Here is an 18,179-nt window from a genome sequence, read left to right on the forward strand (position 1 = left end):
AGTTACCTATAGGAGTTTAAGCCCTACCTAGATAGGTAAGTGGGTCTAGGAGAGTGACCGGATTGAATTGATTGTTGCGGAGTCTATCCGCATGTCGCGCCAGAGAACGATTCCGGTGGTACCGAAGGTTCTTTTCGCTCAGACCAATGGGCCATTGGTTGGGCAACACCGCTCATCATGGTCTTTTGCTTTCTCATCGCGACTACAACAGCAGTTGGACATTACTGCTATTGCTTGTACCTGAATCGCAAATTTGTTGAGGACACAATTCCCCAAGACCGGAACACCGCCATATCCATGAGCTTTGCCCGTTTATTTTCTACAGCCCTAGCAACTTCTGCGTCTACCGCTTTCACGCAGCTTCTCTGGTGGTTCCTTCGTCATCGCTCAATACCAGACTTTCCAAAAAGCAAGTTGACTTGGATTACTTGCTTGACTTGCTTGGTTTAAACCAAGCAAGCAAGTCAAGTAAGAGCTGGGCAGCTAAGCAAGCAAGTCAAGTCAAGATACTTTGCTTGCTTGGCTTACTTGGTTTACTTGGTTGTTTTAGCGTTACTGTGATGAGGGTGCTAAAACTGCTGTACGGTAGATGTCGCGATGGTTTTGAAGTGTTGCAGTTGCCTCGGTTGAGTCCCAAACAGGCTAAGCGGCTATCAAATAACGTTAGCCTTAGTCTAGCGCATTGCTCCAATCTCGACGTACGCCTGTCTAGAAGCCTATCGCAATGCAGTATCCCCTATAGCAACGCGTTTTCCAGTGATTTATACTGCCCTGATACCCCCAATATGGCCAAACGTCGCCTACCACAAACTTCTGCTCGGAGCAAACGTACGAAAGTAGCCGCTGCCACCAACAACGTCGCCTCAACTCCTGAGGCTTCACCTGAGCCTGCATCTAAGCCTGCATCTAAGCCTAGACCTCAGCGTCGATCACCTCGCAAAACCCTAGCTGCCGCAAGCCAGGCTAACGCCTCGCCGCCAATACCTACCTTCGAGTTGCAGTTCTTAGAGTCGCAGGCGGAGGCTGAGATTGTCGCGCCCACCGAGGGCAGCCGAGCTGGCACGGTGGCTACAACTGAGGCTGGAGAGGGTGGTCAGGATGAGACAAACAGCGCACTAGTTGAGAACTTTGACGGCATTGACTGGGCACGTTTACCTGATTTTATCAAGCCATTGGCGCGTTCTAAGCGCCCAAAAAGTTGGATCTTTCAGTATGGCTACCGCGTTGTTGAGCGCCATGCTACATCTCGAATCTGGTTTGTGTGCAAGTACTGCCATGTACACAAAACTATCGACGCTGGCCGTGGTGGTTTGTTTAACATTACTCAGGCTACAACCTCAGCAGCCACCCATCTCAGCCAACCAAAGCCTGGCCACAACCTTACGAAAGATGGCCCAAAGTTAGCGCAGAGAGCTCGAGGCCAGCTGTCGTTGCGGCAAGCTTTTGACGCTGGTTTAGACGTACAACAAAACACTGCTAACGCGTTTGGAAACTTCGACGTAGAGGGCTTTCGAACAGCCACTGTCATGTGGCTTGTTAACCGAAACCACCCGCTCAGCGAACTTACGACGCCTGATTTTAGAGAGATGATGAGATTTGCCAACCCAGAGGCAGAGGCAGCGTTGTGGGTAAGTAATACCAGCGTTTCTACCTTTGTGATGAGGTTGTTCCGGTCTATACGACCGCAAGTTATCGACACCCTGTCAGGCTCAGTAAGCAAAATACACGTAAGCTTTGATGGCTGGACAACAAAGGGTGGTAAACGTGGCTTCTCTGGAGTAGTCGCTCACTTTGCCGACGCAGCTGGAATAATACGAGACTTACCAATCGATCTGCCTGAGCTCGCTGGCGCCCACACCGGTGAGGCTATTGCCAAAGCTATCTCGACGACGCTCTCAGCATACGGAATAACAAGCGACCGATTAGGCTATTTTGTACTCGACAACGCTACCAACAACGACACTGCGATCGCCGCGCTCGCGCGCGAGTACGAATTTGAGTCCGCTCACCGGCGCCTCCGCTGCAGTTGTCACACGCTTAACCTCATCGGCCAGGCTATTATATTTGGCACCAACAAAGACGCCTACGGCAACACTCAAGAGCAGTACAATACCGAGGAGCAGTATATGCGAGAGTGGCGGAAAGATGGCCCTATTGGAGTGCTAGTTGACGTCATCAACTATATCAAAACGCCGCAACAGTACGAGCTTTTTCGTGGCTACCAGCGCCTTGCCAACAACAACCTGCCTGCTGAAGGGCGTCTCAAAGTACTCGAGCCAGTCAAGCCTGTCGTCACTCGCTGGAACTCATACTATGCTGCTTTTGAGCGCGCTACCAAGCTTCAAGCCGCGTATAACTTGTACGCTGAGCATCATATCAATAGGGTTATCCTTGAAGATGCGCACGCTGCGCAGCGGAATAATAAGCGGCCCGACGCCCCAAACTGGATGAGATCAACTGGGCTCCGAGCTGCTGACTGGGCGGTGATTGCAGAGTACCAGGACTGCTTAGAGCCGCTCAAGTACGCCACAAAACGCCTCGAGGGACGCTCTAAGGATGGCAAATACGGCGCAATCTATGAGGTTATACCCGTTTTTGAGTACGTACTCAGCAAGCTTGAGGCCCGGGCGCGCCCGTTCGAGCACGTCGACTTCAACGCTCATGCCGAGGCTCCAGAGGATCACCTCAACGTCAACCTCCGCGCCGCGTGGAGCAAAGCCAACGACTACTACAACAAGCTCGACGACTCGCCCGCTTACTACGCCGCTGTTTGCCTACACCCGTACTACAAGAACTACTGCGATGTGGCGTGGGCAGACAAAGCTGATTGGCTTACTAGTGCCAACGCGTCGTTCCAACAGCTTTGGGCGGCATACAAACCTCAACGAGCACGCCAGCGGTATACAACTGCGCCGAGTAGCAACAACATAGACGAGGCAATTATTGCTATACTTAGCCGCAACAATGACCGAGAGGCTCCACTTGACGAGTTTGAGCGCTGGAAAACACAAGAGCCGCAGTGGACGCAGGAGCAGTACAACGCAGATGGAAATCCTGTCCAATACTGGATACAACTACTGCCGAAATACCCGCATTTAGCGCAGTTTGCAATCGATATCATGACTATCCCAGCATCAAGCAGCGACTGTGAGCGCCTCTTCAGTGAGCTTGGCGACCTTCTTGAACCTAAACGACGTGCTCTGGGCAGTGAGCTACTCGCAGCTCTTCAATTAGTAAGGTCATGGGTGCGAGCTGGTTATAAACCGTACAACTGTAGCGAGGCTAAGCTTTCAGATGAGCAGCTTGTAGGAGATTACAACATACTAGAGTGGAACACTGAGTTTTGGTAATTTGTATGTAGCTTAATCTCTTTGTAGTAGTCAAGTAATCCAAGTACTTGCAAGTAATACAAGCAAGTCAAGCAAGTAAAAAAATCACCCCAAGCAAGTCAAGTAAAGCCTATGTTTGAACCAAGCAAGTCAAGTTTAGAGCGGTGACTTGCTTTACTTGCTTGTTGGAAAGTCTGATGGCGACGACGGTTATGTAGTTGCCATCGACGACGGATGGGATGTCCTTGGGTAGGGAATGGGCGTCTTTGTGACGCTGTAAGCGCAGCATGAATGTTGTGGCTGTTGCTTCGCTAGGGCTTTCGATGGCCTCTTGGATGAGAGCATATTGGGCTTTTAGGCTTGGGTTGGTCTCTGCTGCCACCCATTGCTGAACTTTTTGGATCAGCTCCTGCGTCTCCGTCGGGGTTTCTAGCATCTGGAGTGGTGTAAAGGCAAAACTGTATGCTACTCCTTCCGAAAATCGACCAGTACGGCTCCTTTCGTACTCCAATGATGCTGCCTGTCGTACTTCGGGGTTTCACAGTACGTCGTCACGAGTAGCGATGTCGTCTCTGGTTTCGAATGATAAGCCGCAGTTCAGATGATCCTGTAAGTTCTCGCCGACTCCCGGAAGTTCATACAGGATCGGGATATTCGCTGCTGCGAGGACTTCTTTGGATCCGATACCTGATCGTTCCAAAATAGCGGGGGATTCGAATGCGCCTGCGCAGAGAATTATCTCTCGGCCGCTGATCAGATGATCTTCCCCGTTGTATGTGTAGTGAATGCCATTAGCATTTAGTTTTCCATCAGCGGTCAACAATTCATCGAATGCTATCTTATCGACGTTTACACCAGTCCTCAACGTCACATTGCCACGATTCAAGGCGGAATCTAGGAATGCTGTGCCTGCATGACTTCGCTCGCCTTTTGAAGCGTCGATTGCATTGGTGACATTGACTGCTCCGGCATAGCTTTCGACAAACCCTGTAGGATTCGTCGAATGACCAAGCTCTTCAAAAGCTTCAACCCATCGAGATTGAATAAGGCCCATGGTACGTGGGAATGATGTGTGCAATCGATCAAGGGACCCAACATCGTTGTCCGCTGTAGGCCCGGATTGTTCTGCCTGCCATCGTTTGTAGCAATTTCTCATGCCCTGTGAGGCCCACTCTTTTCTCCCTGAACCTGACAGAAGCTCCTCCGCTATACGATCATGCCACTCGTAATTAGGAAACACCACACTGTGGCTATTAATTGCACTGCTACCACCCACCAGCTTCCCCCTTGGATGCTTCACACTCTGGTTGTTCAAGCCCGGCTCAGGCGCAGAAGAATAATCCCAATCGTAAGTGGGATTCGACAGCAGTGCCGTCGCTAGACCAGGAGTTTGAACTTTGGGATCAGCGCGAATATGTTCTCCAGCTTCCAGAACAAAAATCTGGTGATCGGGCTGCTGCTGCGAGAGACGTGACGCGACCAAGCATGAGGCTGATCCGGCCCCGACCAGGATGAAGTCGTAGATCTCGCTGATATCGCAAGGGGTTTGGCCGGCATTCTTAGGGTAAAGATGGTGTAGGTACAGTAGGGTGACAAAAAGAAAACAACATTAAAAAAGCTACCTTTTTTAAAGCTATATATCTAGACAACTAGACTAGCTAGAACTTTAGCTTTTAGTGTTCTGGAAAGCGAAGATCTTTTTCTTTAGGCTAGCTTATTTAAAAGGCTGATTAGTAAGCTTAGATTCGTGTAACTTTGGCAGTACTTAAGTATACTAAAAAGCTCTGCTCTTTTCTAGCTACAACTTTTTATTTAGAGTATCTTTTTGGCTAGAAATTTCATATGTTATTACATACATATCAATGAATAGTATACTGTAGTTTAGAGCTATTCTATCAGCTATTGCAATAGTTAGATAAGAAAGTTAATTTTTAAGCTTTTAGTATATTAAACTAGCTAGATCTAGTAACTAGTACTTAGTATACCAACCTTTAGCTTGTTTTACCGCAGTATAACGTCTAGTGTCGGCATACACACGGTGTGTCGCCTAATAAGGCCCAATGTACCGCCTCGATCCTACTTCGGCCCAACTCGGACCCAACGCTATGTATACCTTCGTAGCCCCCACATTCGTAGAATCATCATACACCAGAATACCAATACACAAGATTACCTTAGCTACTGTTATTCACCGTACGATCGTACAAGGCCTTCCAACACTGATCAGTGATTGCACGGCAGTCACAGACAGTTAGGTTAAGAAGAGATAGATTCTTTACCCCGCGCGTTCCCTAGATTGCCTATATCAGCAAGGCGGAGTTATCTATGCTAAGCTCACTGTTAGCTATATCAGGCGTCGTTCGTGGCTAGCGACCGACCGTTACAGCCGTATCAGAAGCGTTCCAAGACGCCGTCTATACACGCGCCAACCGACCGGTTGAGATTTGACCCGTGTACAACCCACGACCACCGACGCATCTCTAGCGAACGCAGCTAGCGCAACAAGCATCAACAAGAACACAATGGCAGGAGAGAGAACATCATTAGAAAGAGCACCGGTAGCCAGGACACCGGCAGTAGGAATGGCGAGCAGTAGTAGAAGAGTGGTACCCACACTAGAGGCGCTACTAGGGACCACAAACATAAAACCAAGAGAATGGCATCACATCGATCCAGAGATGTGGGAGGACAACGTTGAAGCTCCAGACGATGAGGTAGGGATTACTACAGCAACAACGTACATTGCGCGTGCGATTGCGGACTATACAGATCGACCAACAGCAGATGAAGAACTCTTTTGGGAGTTCCGTCAGGACTTTGAAGGATGGACAGAGGCAATGTTCCTACGTGCCCAGCCAATATACACAAAGGAACTAAAGCGGATCCTCCGCTTTAAGGGAGTGTATACTGGCCGTATTAATATGGCACCTAGTGAGTCTCTAGCTAGGTTATTACGCATGGAGGAGTACCTAGAATGGCCTCAGGACGTATTCCAGTCGGCTGTGTTTGACACACGATCAGCTGCGCACATGTTGCAAGAGCGGGCACTACGGCAACAACGCAGTGAAGGATCAGTACAGTCCACAGATAGGAGATTATCAAGCCAGGCCCAGAGCCGAACCCAAACGCCTGTAAGGACAAGAGGCCGAGACGTAGACAGTCGGCAAACCCGCGATCAAGACCAGACCCACGCCCGTGTGCAAGGACGACAGGAGACCGTTGAGGAAGAACAACAGATTCAGGACCAGCTGGCAAAAACGATTGAGAAAGCCCAAAACCAACCAATCCGAAGCCAGCCTATAGAGACAACTGAATCCGCACCGCAGCCAGCCTATCAGCGCGTCCAAAGTCAGCAACCTCCCCTCACCTACAACAACTTCGACCGATTCCGCGAGTATACACCAGCATACCCCCGGATATCCATGGATTCACCACCATCTCCCTCGATAACCCATCGCGCGGAGGCAATCCAGAAAGCGATGAGGGCGCTGCGGAAGGCTGCAGCGGAACATGCGGTGAGCAACGCACTTGGTACCAGGAATGGGCCTACTACAGACGGGGTACTGTCACTGCCTCTTCAGAGTGAGGTGATGGTATGGCGCGAGAAGAATGGATGGCAAGGGCCGTATAGAGTCATCGATATGAAGGACCACGATGTTACTGTAGACATGATCAACGGCCCAACGACGTTCCGATCCACTGTCGTAAAACCGTACTATCGCGATCTGACTACAGCGATAGACGGCGCAGATCAAGGCACAGGTGGATCTCCGACCACAGACGAAGCGATTGCTGATGAACCGCCACTACCGGTACCACCGGCGGAAGCCACCCAAGCGGCTCAGCCGCGCAAGCGGGGCCGCCCACCTGGATCAAAGAACAAGCCCAAGGTGCAGTACCTGTCGAAGAAGGAGGAGGACGATTACGCCCTGGCCGTCAAGCTACGCAATGACGGCGTGATTAACGTCCCGGGCGCTCCATTCGAAGCATCCGATCAGAAGGAGATCGACGACCTCGTCGGCCGTGGAGTATTCAGTTTTGAGCTGTTTGATCCAACTCTACACGGCGGGTATCGTATCTTCAAATCGCGCATGGTCCGCGAAGTCAAAGGCAAGACCATGGTCCCGTACGAGAAATCACGCCTCGTTGTTCAAGGTTACAATGACGAGGGCAAACACGAGATCCTGACGCAGTCGCCAACCATCCAACGAGCCAGCCAGCGCCTGATTCTAGCCCTAGCGCCTGCATTACTCGATGAGGGCATGGTTGTGGAACTACGAGATATCACGCAAGCGTACCCACAGGCACAAACAGAGCTATTCCGCACGGTTTTAGCGCACCTCCCAAAGGAGCTTATAACAAAGTATCCCAAGGGAACAATTATTCGCGTAATCAAGCCACTCTATGGAATCGCGGAAGCAGGAGTCCACTGGTTTGCTACGTACCAAGGACACCACTGCAAGGAGCTCGACATGGCTACATCAACGTATGACCCGTGCCTCCTGATCACGAACGGGAGACGGGAAGCGTTTGGAATAGTGGGCCTGCAGACAGACGATACTCTCGCGATTGGGACGCCTGCATTCTCTGGTGCAGAAGACGCTGCGCTCCAGAAAGCCAATTTTCGAGCTAAGCCCAAGGAGAGACTGTCCAAAGAAGTATCACTCGAGTTCAACGGATGTACTCTAACGTTGCGCGGAGACACGATTCTACTTACGCAGAAGGGACAAGGTGCCAAGATCGAAATCATTGATCCGAAGGCAGCAAACCGAGCACAGAAGTACATGGAGCAGCGCGCGCGTGGCGCGTACATTGCGTCGATATGCCAACCTGAAGCATCGTTCGATCTTTCCGCGGCTGCGCAAATACAACAACCTAAGGACACAGAATACGTGAAGCTTAACCGCCGGCTGCAGTGGCAATCTGAGAGCATACAACGAGGCCTGCGATACGTCCCTCTCGACCTCGCTACAGCAAAGCTGGTAGTGTTCACAGACGGATCCTTCGCGAACAACCAAGACCTTAGCTCACAGCTAGGGTACCTACTTATCCTTGCGAATGAGTCGAGTCGACAAGACAGCACGTTTGATATTCGTGGTAACGTAATCCATTGGAGTTCGACCAAATGCAAACGCGTTACCCGGAGCGTTCTTGCCTCAGAAACGTACGGCATGGTTAGCGGTGTCGACATCGCTATCGCTATCCTGACAACCCTCAAGATGATTACAGGACGCCTAGGTCTACCACCGATCCCACTTATTGTGTGTACGGATTCATACTCCTTGTATGAATGCCTCGTTAAACTCGGAACAACTGCTGAGAAGCGACTGATGATCGACATCATGGCGCTTCGGCAGTCATACGAGCGTCGCGAGATCACTGAGGTCCGCTGGATCAACGGAGAGGACAACCCTGCGGACGCATTCACGAAAGCAACACCAAATCGCGCGTTAGAACGTTTCATCGAAAGCAACAAGCTGTCAATCCGAGTAGAGGGATCTGTGCAGCGACCTACGGAGTAGGCACATATGCCTATTTGGAATCCCTCTCATTGTGTTCTTTTTAGAAGACCCGTTTTTTTCCTTACATCAGTCGTTACAACAAGAAAAGATTGCCAGTGTCGGCATACACACGGTGTGTCGCCTAATGAGGCCTAATGTACCGCCTCGATCCTACTTCGGCCCAACTCGGACCCAACGCTATGTATACCTTCGTAGCCCCCACATTCGTAGAATCATCATACACCAGAATACCAATACACAAGATTACCTTAGCTACTGTTATTCACCGTACGATCGTACAAGGCCTTCCAACAGATAGTAATGTCTCGGGCTATAACTTAGTTAGTAAGCTAGATAAAAATAATCTAAAAAACTAGAAAAATACTAGATTTTTAGGAGAATAAAATAAGTTTTTCAGATTTTTTTTAAACTCACTTGAATTAGCTGTAGAGACTTGTTCTTTGCCAGTTCTCTTGTTTCTTCTCTTTCTAACGTATTCTTGCCTAGCACCGTGTCTACGCTGTATAGAAGACTCGTCTGAAAATATAACTTTGTTAAAATGTATATATTTTAGAATTTTAAGTGTCTTCTTAGCGTATTTATGTGAAGGTCGTCCGAAGATGATCTTGGGTTGGTTCTCGGGGATGGAGTGATGCGATGAACACGAGGTTGTATAGCACGATTGGTAGATCGATGTAATATACGGGGAGTTGAGAATCAAGTACTAATCCTTAGATTTCGAAGTTGAACACAATGAACCGTAAGGGCTCATTGCCTACTGTTATATAATAAGCGTGCCCTCCATTGTGGCCTTTCCCTCCATGGAGGTCGCACCCTCCGTGGAGGTCGTGCCCTCCATGGCGGTCATGCCAAGGTTGGAGGGCAGGTCACGTGACTGCGCGGCACAAGCTTACCCGCTGTGCCCCGCCTTCAACGTTGTCCTGCCGTTGTTGCTTGTCCTCCTCCTTGCAATCGTAACAATTTATTCCGTAAAGCAGCTTTTTTTGCGTTTAAAAGCTGTTTTTTCTTAGCAGTAGAAACAGAGTATTTCTCTACTTTTAATAGGCGTTGTAGGCTTCTAGTAGAGAAATCGAGATTGTTCTTTTCTAAAATGCGTTGATTTGTCTTTTTAGGACTTCGTTCTAGGTCTCTATTAACTACTCTAGTAGCTCTTTTAGAGATCTTAGAAGGGCGACCTAGTTTAGGCTTAGAAAGAAGTAAAGAAGTACTTTTTTTCTTCTTAATACGTTGTAAAGCGTCTGTAATAGATCTAGAAGACTTTTCTAGGATAGTACTAATAGCACTAGTAGATAGCTGTTGTAAAGATAGAGTATAAACTTCTTTTTCAAATTTCGAAAGTTTAATAGACATAGAGAGGTAATATAGAAGAGAAAAATTGAGATTAGAAAGAGAAAAATATATAGAATAAGACTAAAAGAAGCTTACGTAATCTTAGCGTCTTTTTTTTAGCGTCCTTTTTTTTAAACTTTGATTTAAAAAAAAGTAAATAAATACCCTAGCTCTAATTTTGCTTACGTAATGCTTATATAAGCTAGTGTTGATACGGCTAAGGTATCGGAATCACCTTCGTTGCAACGAGTTGAAATGATTGTGATTGTTCTTGTTGTTCTATGGAGGTGGAGGGAGGTCGGCAGTAAGGCAGCAGCTAGAGCTCGGACCACACGGCTTAGTCAGCCGTGTAATCCAAGCTCGTGCATGCAGCAACCAGCTGCCTTATCTACCGCAGGTTCGATTCCCAACACTGACTATCTTTTCTTTTTGTGCCGGGAGATCAGATCCGTCCCCAAATCCTCCAAATCTGTAATAATATCCTGCTGCCGAAATGTAGCTAGTTGCCTATCTCGGCTAGCGCTATACGCCTTCCTGTATGCCCTTATGTCCTCCTCTTGTGTCCTTCGTTATCGCGCACACGTGCCCGTTGACTACTTGGTGCCTTCAAGGTTGCTGAGCTCGGTGCTCTCGGTCGTGGGCTTGGTGTTGCGATCACGGTTGACCCACCCTTGCACTCGGAGGTTGAGCTCGTTAGAGTTGATGAGGTTCTCTATCGCGGCGTTGCAACCTGCCTTTGTCATAGAGTCTGCTGGGTTGTCGCGACCGTCGATCCATCTGATATCCATGAGTTCGCTGCGCTCGTAGGCTTCGCGCATTGCCATGATGTCAATCATAAGGCGTTTCTCCTTGGTGGTGCCGAGCTTGACAAGGCAATCGTATAGCGATCGCGAGTCGGTGCATACCACGATGGGGACCTTAGGTAAGTTGAGTCGTTCCATGACCATATCAATGGTGCCGCCGATCGCGACTGCGATATCTACGCCGTGCGCCATCGCGTAGATCTCGGAGGCGAGGACGCTCCTGGTGATCCGCTTGCATTTGACTGAGGACCAGTGGACGATGTTGCCACGTATCCCGAAGTTTGTGTCGCTTGAGGTGACTTCATTGCCGAGTACGATGACGAATCCCATCTGGGAGCTCATATCCTTGTTGTTGGCAAAGGACGCGTCGACTAGGGTAAACAGCTTGAGGTTGCGTATGTCCAGAGGTACGTAGGTCAACCCATGGCAGAGGTTCTTCTTTTGCCATTCGATGCGTTTGTTTAACTTGGATATTTCTTCTTTTGTAGGCTCACTCGCTTGCGCAGCAGCGGCGAGGTCGAAGCTTGCTTCGGGTTGACAGATTGTCGCGATGTAAGCGCCACGTGCGCGTTGTTGAATGTACGTCTTCTTGTCAGTTGCGATCTCCAGTTTCTCACCTTGTTTCTTTTGGCGTAGTGTGATCACGCCGTCTGTTGTGAGACTAACGACGCACCCGTTAAAGTCGATAGGGTTGTTAGTAGTAAGAAACTGCTTCTCTTTGGCGCTGAAGCGCAGCTCCTTGCTCTCCTTATTGGCAAACACGTCATCGGACAGACCGAGCGTGTCATCAGTTTGCATGCCGACAATACCAAAGCCTAACGCCGTTGGCTTGGTGATTAAGAGGCACGGGTCATAGGTTGATGTTTCCATCCCGAGTGTCGTGGTATGGTGTTTGAAGTAGGTTGACCACCAGTACGCTCCTGCCTCGGCGATGCCGTACAGCGGCTTCACGACCACCATGATGGTGCCTTTGGGGTAGGCATCGCGGAGTTGCGTGGGAAGATCCGCGATGATCGTGCGCTGGAGATGGTCATCGGCTTGCGTGTACGCCTGCGTGATATCTCGAAGCCATAGCGTCATGCCCATTTGAAGCAGTGAGGGTGCAAGCGCGATAATAATGCGCTGACTGGCGCGCTGGATCGTCGGGCTTTGTGTGAGCACAATCCGTTTTCCATCATCGGCATAACCCTGAACAACGAGGCGCGATTTCTCGTACGGCTTAGTGGTAGTTTTGCCTTTGACCTCGTTGACAATCCGTGACTTAAAGACGCGGATGCCACCATGGCGCTGAGGGTCATACTCCTCGAAGCGGAACACTCCGCGAGTGATCAGCGCGTCAATCTCTGCCTTGGTGGATAGTTCGAATGGTTCGCCTAGGGTTGTGATCTTGCCAGTGGCACGCAGCTTCCTGGACAGCACTAAGTCGTCCTCCTCGCGTTGCGTGAGGTTGACGTCGTTGGTCTCGATGGGAGCTGGTTTTGGCTTGTTTTTGGAGCCTTTGGGGCGACCGCGCTTTCGTGGAGGTGGAACTTCTGTCTCTGGGATAAACTCGTCATCGTCCGCATCCCCGCAATTGTCGTTGTCGTCGTCGTCGCGCGGGATAACGGTGGAGTTGTTGCGGTGGTATGGCTGCACCGATGTGACTCGAAATGTCGCCTGCCTGCCGTCGACGTCGACAATCGCGGCGGTTAGGTCGTCGTTCATGGCGATGAGGGTATGGGGACCAGTCCAACCGCGGTTCTCGCGCCAAACCTTTACGCTGCTCTGGATCGGGAGCTGAAGCGTTTCAATGACGTTCGGTCCGTTGCGTGTCGCAAGTGCGTCGTTCACCTGGCGTTTTGCTTTGATCTTGCGGACCTCCGCCATCGCGTTCTTTATCGCTTTCGCGCGCGCGCTGATGGATGGTGATGGCGGCGATGTCTTGGATAGGCGGGGGTAGGTGCCAAAGACGAGGAGAGTAGGCACAAGGCCATCTGGACCAGCAGTGTCGTTGACGGCTTTCACAGCCATCTGGAGGAGGTGTTCAGATGACGTGTCGCTGTCTATGTCGGCGGAGATGACTTCGAAGGCACGGCGGATGGCCGCATGGTACCGCTCCACCTTGCCGATGGAGTTATGCGCCTCGACAGGCACCTCGTCAACCTCGATGGCCATTGTCTTTGCATTGTTGACAAACTCCTCGCTCGCAAAGTTCTTGCCAGCGTCGGTGGCTATGACATCAGGCGGACCAACGTACATATCGATCCACATGGCGCGGAGTGTGTCCCATGTTGTGCTTGCTTTCATGTCGGTGAGAAAGCGCGCTGCTTGGAAGGCAGTTGCTTCGTCAATAGCATGAAGTACTGGCCTCTGATTAATGTACATCACGTCGACGATAAGTCGATAGTTGAAGTTGATATCGTCGCGGAGGGTAAACCGAAATCGTCCTGGCGCCTTGCCAGTAATCTGACATTGGTGACAGAACTTGTTGATCTTTTCGATGGTCGCCGCATCGACTTCGTCATAACCTGCTCTCGCGAGGACCTTGTAGAGTCGTCCCGCAGCTGGATGACCAAAGCGCCGATGGAGTTGCGCAAGCTCTACCTCGGTGAGGTAGTGCGTCGCGGTCTCTTGGTCGTCGAGCAGGAGCCATGGGTGTCCCCATTTGCGCACAATGGGGTACTCCCGTGACTCGTGTACAAGCACGTTGTCAACATTGTTGAGGTAGATCCCGTGGCGGTCCATGTCTGCAAGGCACAGCAAGAAAGGCGTGTTGGTCGGCATCACCGCAAAAAGTATAACGCCGAGCGGGGTTTTGACCTTCACCTCGCCAAGTGAGAGACACTCTGGGTTATCTCCAAATCGAATTCGGTGGCGACCTGCCGTGGACTCATTGATCGTGGCCGATGGCTGGAGGCGTTGCAGTGCCATGACCTGGGTCTTTCCTGCAGTGGAGACTCCGGCCGCGCCGGTGTCGGGCATGATGCCTTGGAAACAGTGAGCACCATATCGGTGATCGAAGGTGAACATGTGGGGTGCCTCCTTTGCAGTCTCCGACGCGTATGGGTCGATCCCAGTGATCGCGTGGGTCGCCGCGGCGTCGTTGAGGTTGATGGTGAGCGCTTGCCCGTCGATGGTTCCGCAAGCAGCGGTGTTGAATTGTTCATGTTGGAAGTACGCATCGAGGTCATCAACGCGGTTGCCGTCGTCGTCCTCTGCCTCGTCATGAAGCTCGATGCCTTCGAATCCGGCGAGGAACACGTCGTAGTCGTCATCGAGATCGTGGTTTTGGACATAAGTCTTGAAGCGTTGGTGCGACTCATTGCGCTCCTCGTGTGAATGTCGCGTTGACCAGCATCCTTGTTTGCCGCACACATAGCACTTTTTATCGTGCGAGCGGCGGGGAGGGTATCGCGGTCGTGACAGCGTCGGTCCGCGGTTGAAGCGACCGGTGCCATAGCCTCGGGGTCTGTCGCGAGGTTCGTCGTTTCGGTTGTATCGTCGGTTTGTGTAGAAGATGTCATCGTCTGTCTGTTCATTGTCATAGTTGAACTGCGTTCGAGCATGCGGGTGACAGCGTTGCCAGTTACCGACGGCGTTGCGGAGCTCTGAAGCGACTGCTTCAAAGGTCGACGCAGGTCGGATCAGGACTGCGCTGCAGGCTTCGACACCCTGGCATGCTGACACAAGTTGTCCGGTGAGGCTTGACTCGCTGAGTCCATTCTGCTGAGCCATCGCTTGGTACAGCTTGTGGAGCTTGTCGATGAGCAAGTCAAGGCATTGCGCAATTGTCTTGTCAGGATTACTTGCGATGACGTCCTTTAGCATAATGGTGCGCCATTCGTTCAAGAACAACTGGTAGTTCTCGGTAGTGTGGAAGTAGGCGCCCAGTTTCGCGATGATGTCTTCGTATCCAAGGTCAAGTGGAGCGATAGATTGGTAGTAGTAAGTTGACGCTTTGCCAGTAAGCATAGTGGAGATGGCTAGCTTGTAGCGGTCAGTTTGGCCAGGTTGAATGCCGACTTTGGCGCAAAGCTCTCGAAAGATGACCAGTTTGTGACTGAGCACGTCATACTTGTCACCACTGAACTTATCGTTGTTATTGTACAGCTTCGCGAGGTTTGTGAGTGCTGTCACGTTGAGTTGAGCTGGCGACGGTGAGTACTGTGCTTGTGGGTATCCTGTTGGTGGCTGCGGAGGGTTAGGGTAACTGTAGTTGCTGTTTGTGAGCTGTCGACACTTGAAACCGTCGACGAGTCGCATAAGCTCAAGCTCGTCGTCAGGCCATATCGGGCACGACGAGAGATGGAGGAGGTTGTACAGTTGCGTTATTACTGTGTCACGACTGTTGATCTGGATGTAAATCCCTCGGTGTCGGAGCAATTCCTTGACTGCTTTCCGGAGCCGCACGTCGACCGCACTTATGATATCTTGAGTCCAATCCTCGAAGGACTTTTGGAACTCCTGGAGGATGAAGAGGTCGAACTGTCCATCGTCTTCAACTTGGACGACCCAATCGAGGACGACAGTGTTCAGTTTGTCGGTGTTTATGACTGTGTCGGTCGGGTCGAGTTCCGCGTTGACATACTCACTCTTGTGCATCTCGGAGTACCACGATCGGTACTTGACGCTCTTGTATGGTGCCATGGTGCTGAAGTCAGTCGATTGTTTGCTGTTAGTTGCAGGCGTTGTCAGTTGTTTTTGTGCGTGGTTGACGCAGATCTTTTCGTTCAAGATCTCCTTCAGGACTGTCGGCGAAAGCGCTACCTTGATAGGTAGTCTCTGCGGGCGGTGCTGTACTTCGCACTCCTTGCTACTGTGAGGTAGGAGGAGTCGCTTCTTGGCCAAGACTACACAGCAAAAGAGCTGATGGGTCTCCTTGTCAGATATCTAGCCGATCTGTGGTGTAGCAACCACTGATCAGTGTTGATACGGCTAAGGTATCGGAATCACCTTCGTTGCAACGAGTTGAAATGATTGTGATTGTTCTTGTTGTTCTATGGAGGTGGAGGGAGGTCGGCAGTAAGGCAGCAGCTAGAGCTCGGACCACACGGCTTAGTCAGCCGTGTAATCCAAGCTCGTGCATGCAGCAACCAGCTGCCTTATCTACCGCAGGTTCGATTCCCAACAGCTAGTATCACATAAATTTTTTTTAGAACTTTTTATACGCTCACTAAAAAGTTGTAGCTGCATTAAACTAGGATATTTTTTATCTTTATATTTACTGCTACTTATCTTCTCCTAAGTGCTTACTAAGCAGGTATATTAGGACGCTCACCTCAAGAGGGAGTTCTTAGCTTTCCAAAACACTAAAAATTATAGTTCTAGCTAGTCTAGTTGTCTAGATATATAGCTTTAAAAAAGGTAGCTTTTTTAATGTTGTTTTCTTTTTGTCACCCTACTGTATGTTGCGAGACGACAAGTTTAAGGCAGCGCACCCATTCAAGGCCACTTCGCAGTCAAGCTAAGCAAAGCGCCAAGCTTAGCGATAGATAAGCCATATAGTATACTAGCGGATTTAGGTAGGTGTAGGTGACCAGCAGCGAGTCTCATGTGTGCCTTGTGCTTCAGGCGTCCATACCAGAGGAAACTAAGCGCCAGTACCGGAGTAATCTCGGAACCACCAATACCAGTCAGTATGCTAGTAGTCTATATCCATTAGAGTAAGCCGTCCGGACCACCGGATGCAAGAAAATTAAGAAACATCTCAGTAGTCGCGTGGGGCAAAGTTAGGTCTCCTATTCGCCTAGTCCTATTGAGCAAGGTACTGGCGGATTAGTAATGATGTGGGCGACTAGGAAAACCCTACTGTCGTATGTTTGTATGTTTGCTGTGGAATAGCAGAGGGAACGGTAATAAGCTGACAGATGTGTGTGGACGGTTTGAGAAAGTGTGCATATCTTTGAGTGCTTTCTGTTTGAAACTACAGGATTGTAGACGTGTGTACTAGATCGCAGTGTCTGAAATGTTGGCATTAGATATCCTGCATGCTTCTCTCAAGCGTATTCCCTGCTTTTTCTCTGTCGAATCGCGTTCTATGCCTCTATTCCACGCTCTGCCTGAGCCCGAAGGACTTCAAGTTTGTGTTCCGCACACGGCTCCGCAATTCGGTATTGCTCAGATCGGTATCTTATAGTTGATCTCAGACGGTTTTATATTCTCAGCTCACATCCTCATCCTCTTCGTCTCGTTTCCTTTCGCGCTCTTCCTCTTGCTCCTTCAGGTGCATAGCTTCGACCAGCTCACTTCCTTCCATGCCCACTTCTTCTCCGTTACTGCCATCTGACGGCTGCTTCTCTCGTATGGCCTTTTGCGCTTCCACTCTCTCCCTAACTAGCTTTGCGATGGCGTTGTCAGTTTGTACGTGCAGTGGCTTCATCTTCTGTTCTAAGTCCCTCTTCAGGTCCCAATTCGGCTTCTTGGGTTGCAACTTGAACAGGTCCAGCCCTTTATCTTCCGCCTTATCTGCTTCCTGCTGTGCCTTTGTCTCGAGAGCTAATTGCTCCGCCTTGTATTCTAGTGTGTTTGTGGGGTCGGCGATGGGTAGGTTGTCGAAGCCCAGCTTGACATTCCGTGTCGTGGGGTCATAATTCCGCCCGGACAAATAGGTGGTTGCTACTGATGGCTCCTCCTCTTCTGTGCGCGTGAGAGCCTGTGACGTCTCGATTTGAGGTTGGGTGGAGGGTGAGTCTGTAGCTTCTGGCGCGTCTGATATTTGCTCTTGTTTGCGCTTGAGCGACTTCAGCTGCGCAAGGCGCGATTTGCGGTCGTTGGCTGCTGCCGACAGCTTTTCGTGTGAGGACATAGTGGGAGCTTTGGTATGCGCCAGGGGAATTTGCGGATGTGCGAGCAGACGGAGGATTATGAAAGTGATGCTGTGAATCCTTTTCTACGCGTAGACTGGCCCTTTTTTTAGAGGCGCGGTTCTGAGCGTATAAAATGTTGTTGCAAATGTCGTGGTTGTTGTCGTGAGTGTTGAGAGCTCGGAGGTTGAAGATCTTCTCCGGTTAGCGCAGCCTACCAACAACGCACTTTCTCAAGTTTTCGCGTGGCTCATAGCCAACTGCAGCCTCATTGAAGCCAAAAGCACCATGGCTCGATGAAGTACGCGACACTTCTGTCCTCCCATGCCCCGTGTCCGCGTCCCCAATGCTAGCCTCATCGCCAGCGCGGACCTTATTTCTCTTCCGTTTCTTGCGCCGAGAGTCTTCGTCGCA

The 18,179-nt window shown here is 50.4% G+C and overlaps 4 protein-coding genes across 4 annotated transcripts; 2 read left to right on the forward strand and 2 right to left on the reverse strand.

Moving 5' to 3' along the window:
- Positions 1–785: 785 nt before the first annotated feature.
- PtrM4_090500 (uncharacterized protein) lies at positions 786–3,350 on the forward strand (the record flags this gene model as incomplete). Its single annotated transcript, XM_066106925.1, has 1 exon — positions 786–3,350. The coding sequence occupies one exon, from the start codon at positions 786–788 to the stop codon at positions 3,348–3,350; it is 2,565 nt and encodes an 854-aa protein (XP_065962593.1).
- A 109-nt stretch (positions 3,351–3,459) lies between these two features.
- PtrM4_090510 (BetA, Choline dehydrogenase and related flavoprotein) lies at positions 3,460–4,383 on the reverse strand (the record flags this gene model as incomplete). The annotated part of the gene is made up of 2 exons (XM_001934502.2): positions 3,460–3,765; positions 3,877–4,383. The coding sequence occupies 2 exons, from the start codon at positions 4,381–4,383 to the stop codon at positions 3,460–3,462; spliced, it is 813 nt and encodes a 270-aa protein (XP_001934537.2).
- Positions 4,384–6,007: 1,624 nt separating this feature from the next.
- Positions 6,008–8,851, forward strand: PtrM4_090520 (uncharacterized protein; the record flags this gene model as incomplete). Its single annotated transcript, XM_066106926.1, has 1 exon — positions 6,008–8,851. The coding sequence occupies one exon, from the start codon at positions 6,008–6,010 to the stop codon at positions 8,849–8,851; it is 2,844 nt and encodes a 947-aa protein (XP_065962594.1).
- Positions 8,852–10,773: 1,922 nt separating this feature from the next.
- Positions 10,774–17,767, reverse strand: PtrM4_090530 (cwf18 domain containing protein; the record flags this gene model as incomplete). Its single annotated transcript, XM_001934498.2, has 3 exons — positions 10,774–12,519; positions 12,589–15,812; positions 17,209–17,767. 3 exons carry the CDS (start codon positions 17,765–17,767, stop codon positions 10,774–10,776), a joined length of 5,529 nt encoding a protein of 1,842 aa, XP_001934533.2.
- Positions 17,768–18,179: the final 412 nt, after the last annotated feature.

The sequence above is a fragment of the Pyrenophora tritici-repentis genome, chromosome 4, assembly GCF_003171515.1.
Source record: "Pyrenophora tritici-repentis strain M4 chromosome 4, whole genome shotgun sequence".
In the NCBI taxonomy this organism is placed as follows: domain Eukaryota; kingdom Fungi; phylum Ascomycota; class Dothideomycetes; order Pleosporales; family Pleosporaceae; genus Pyrenophora; species Pyrenophora tritici-repentis.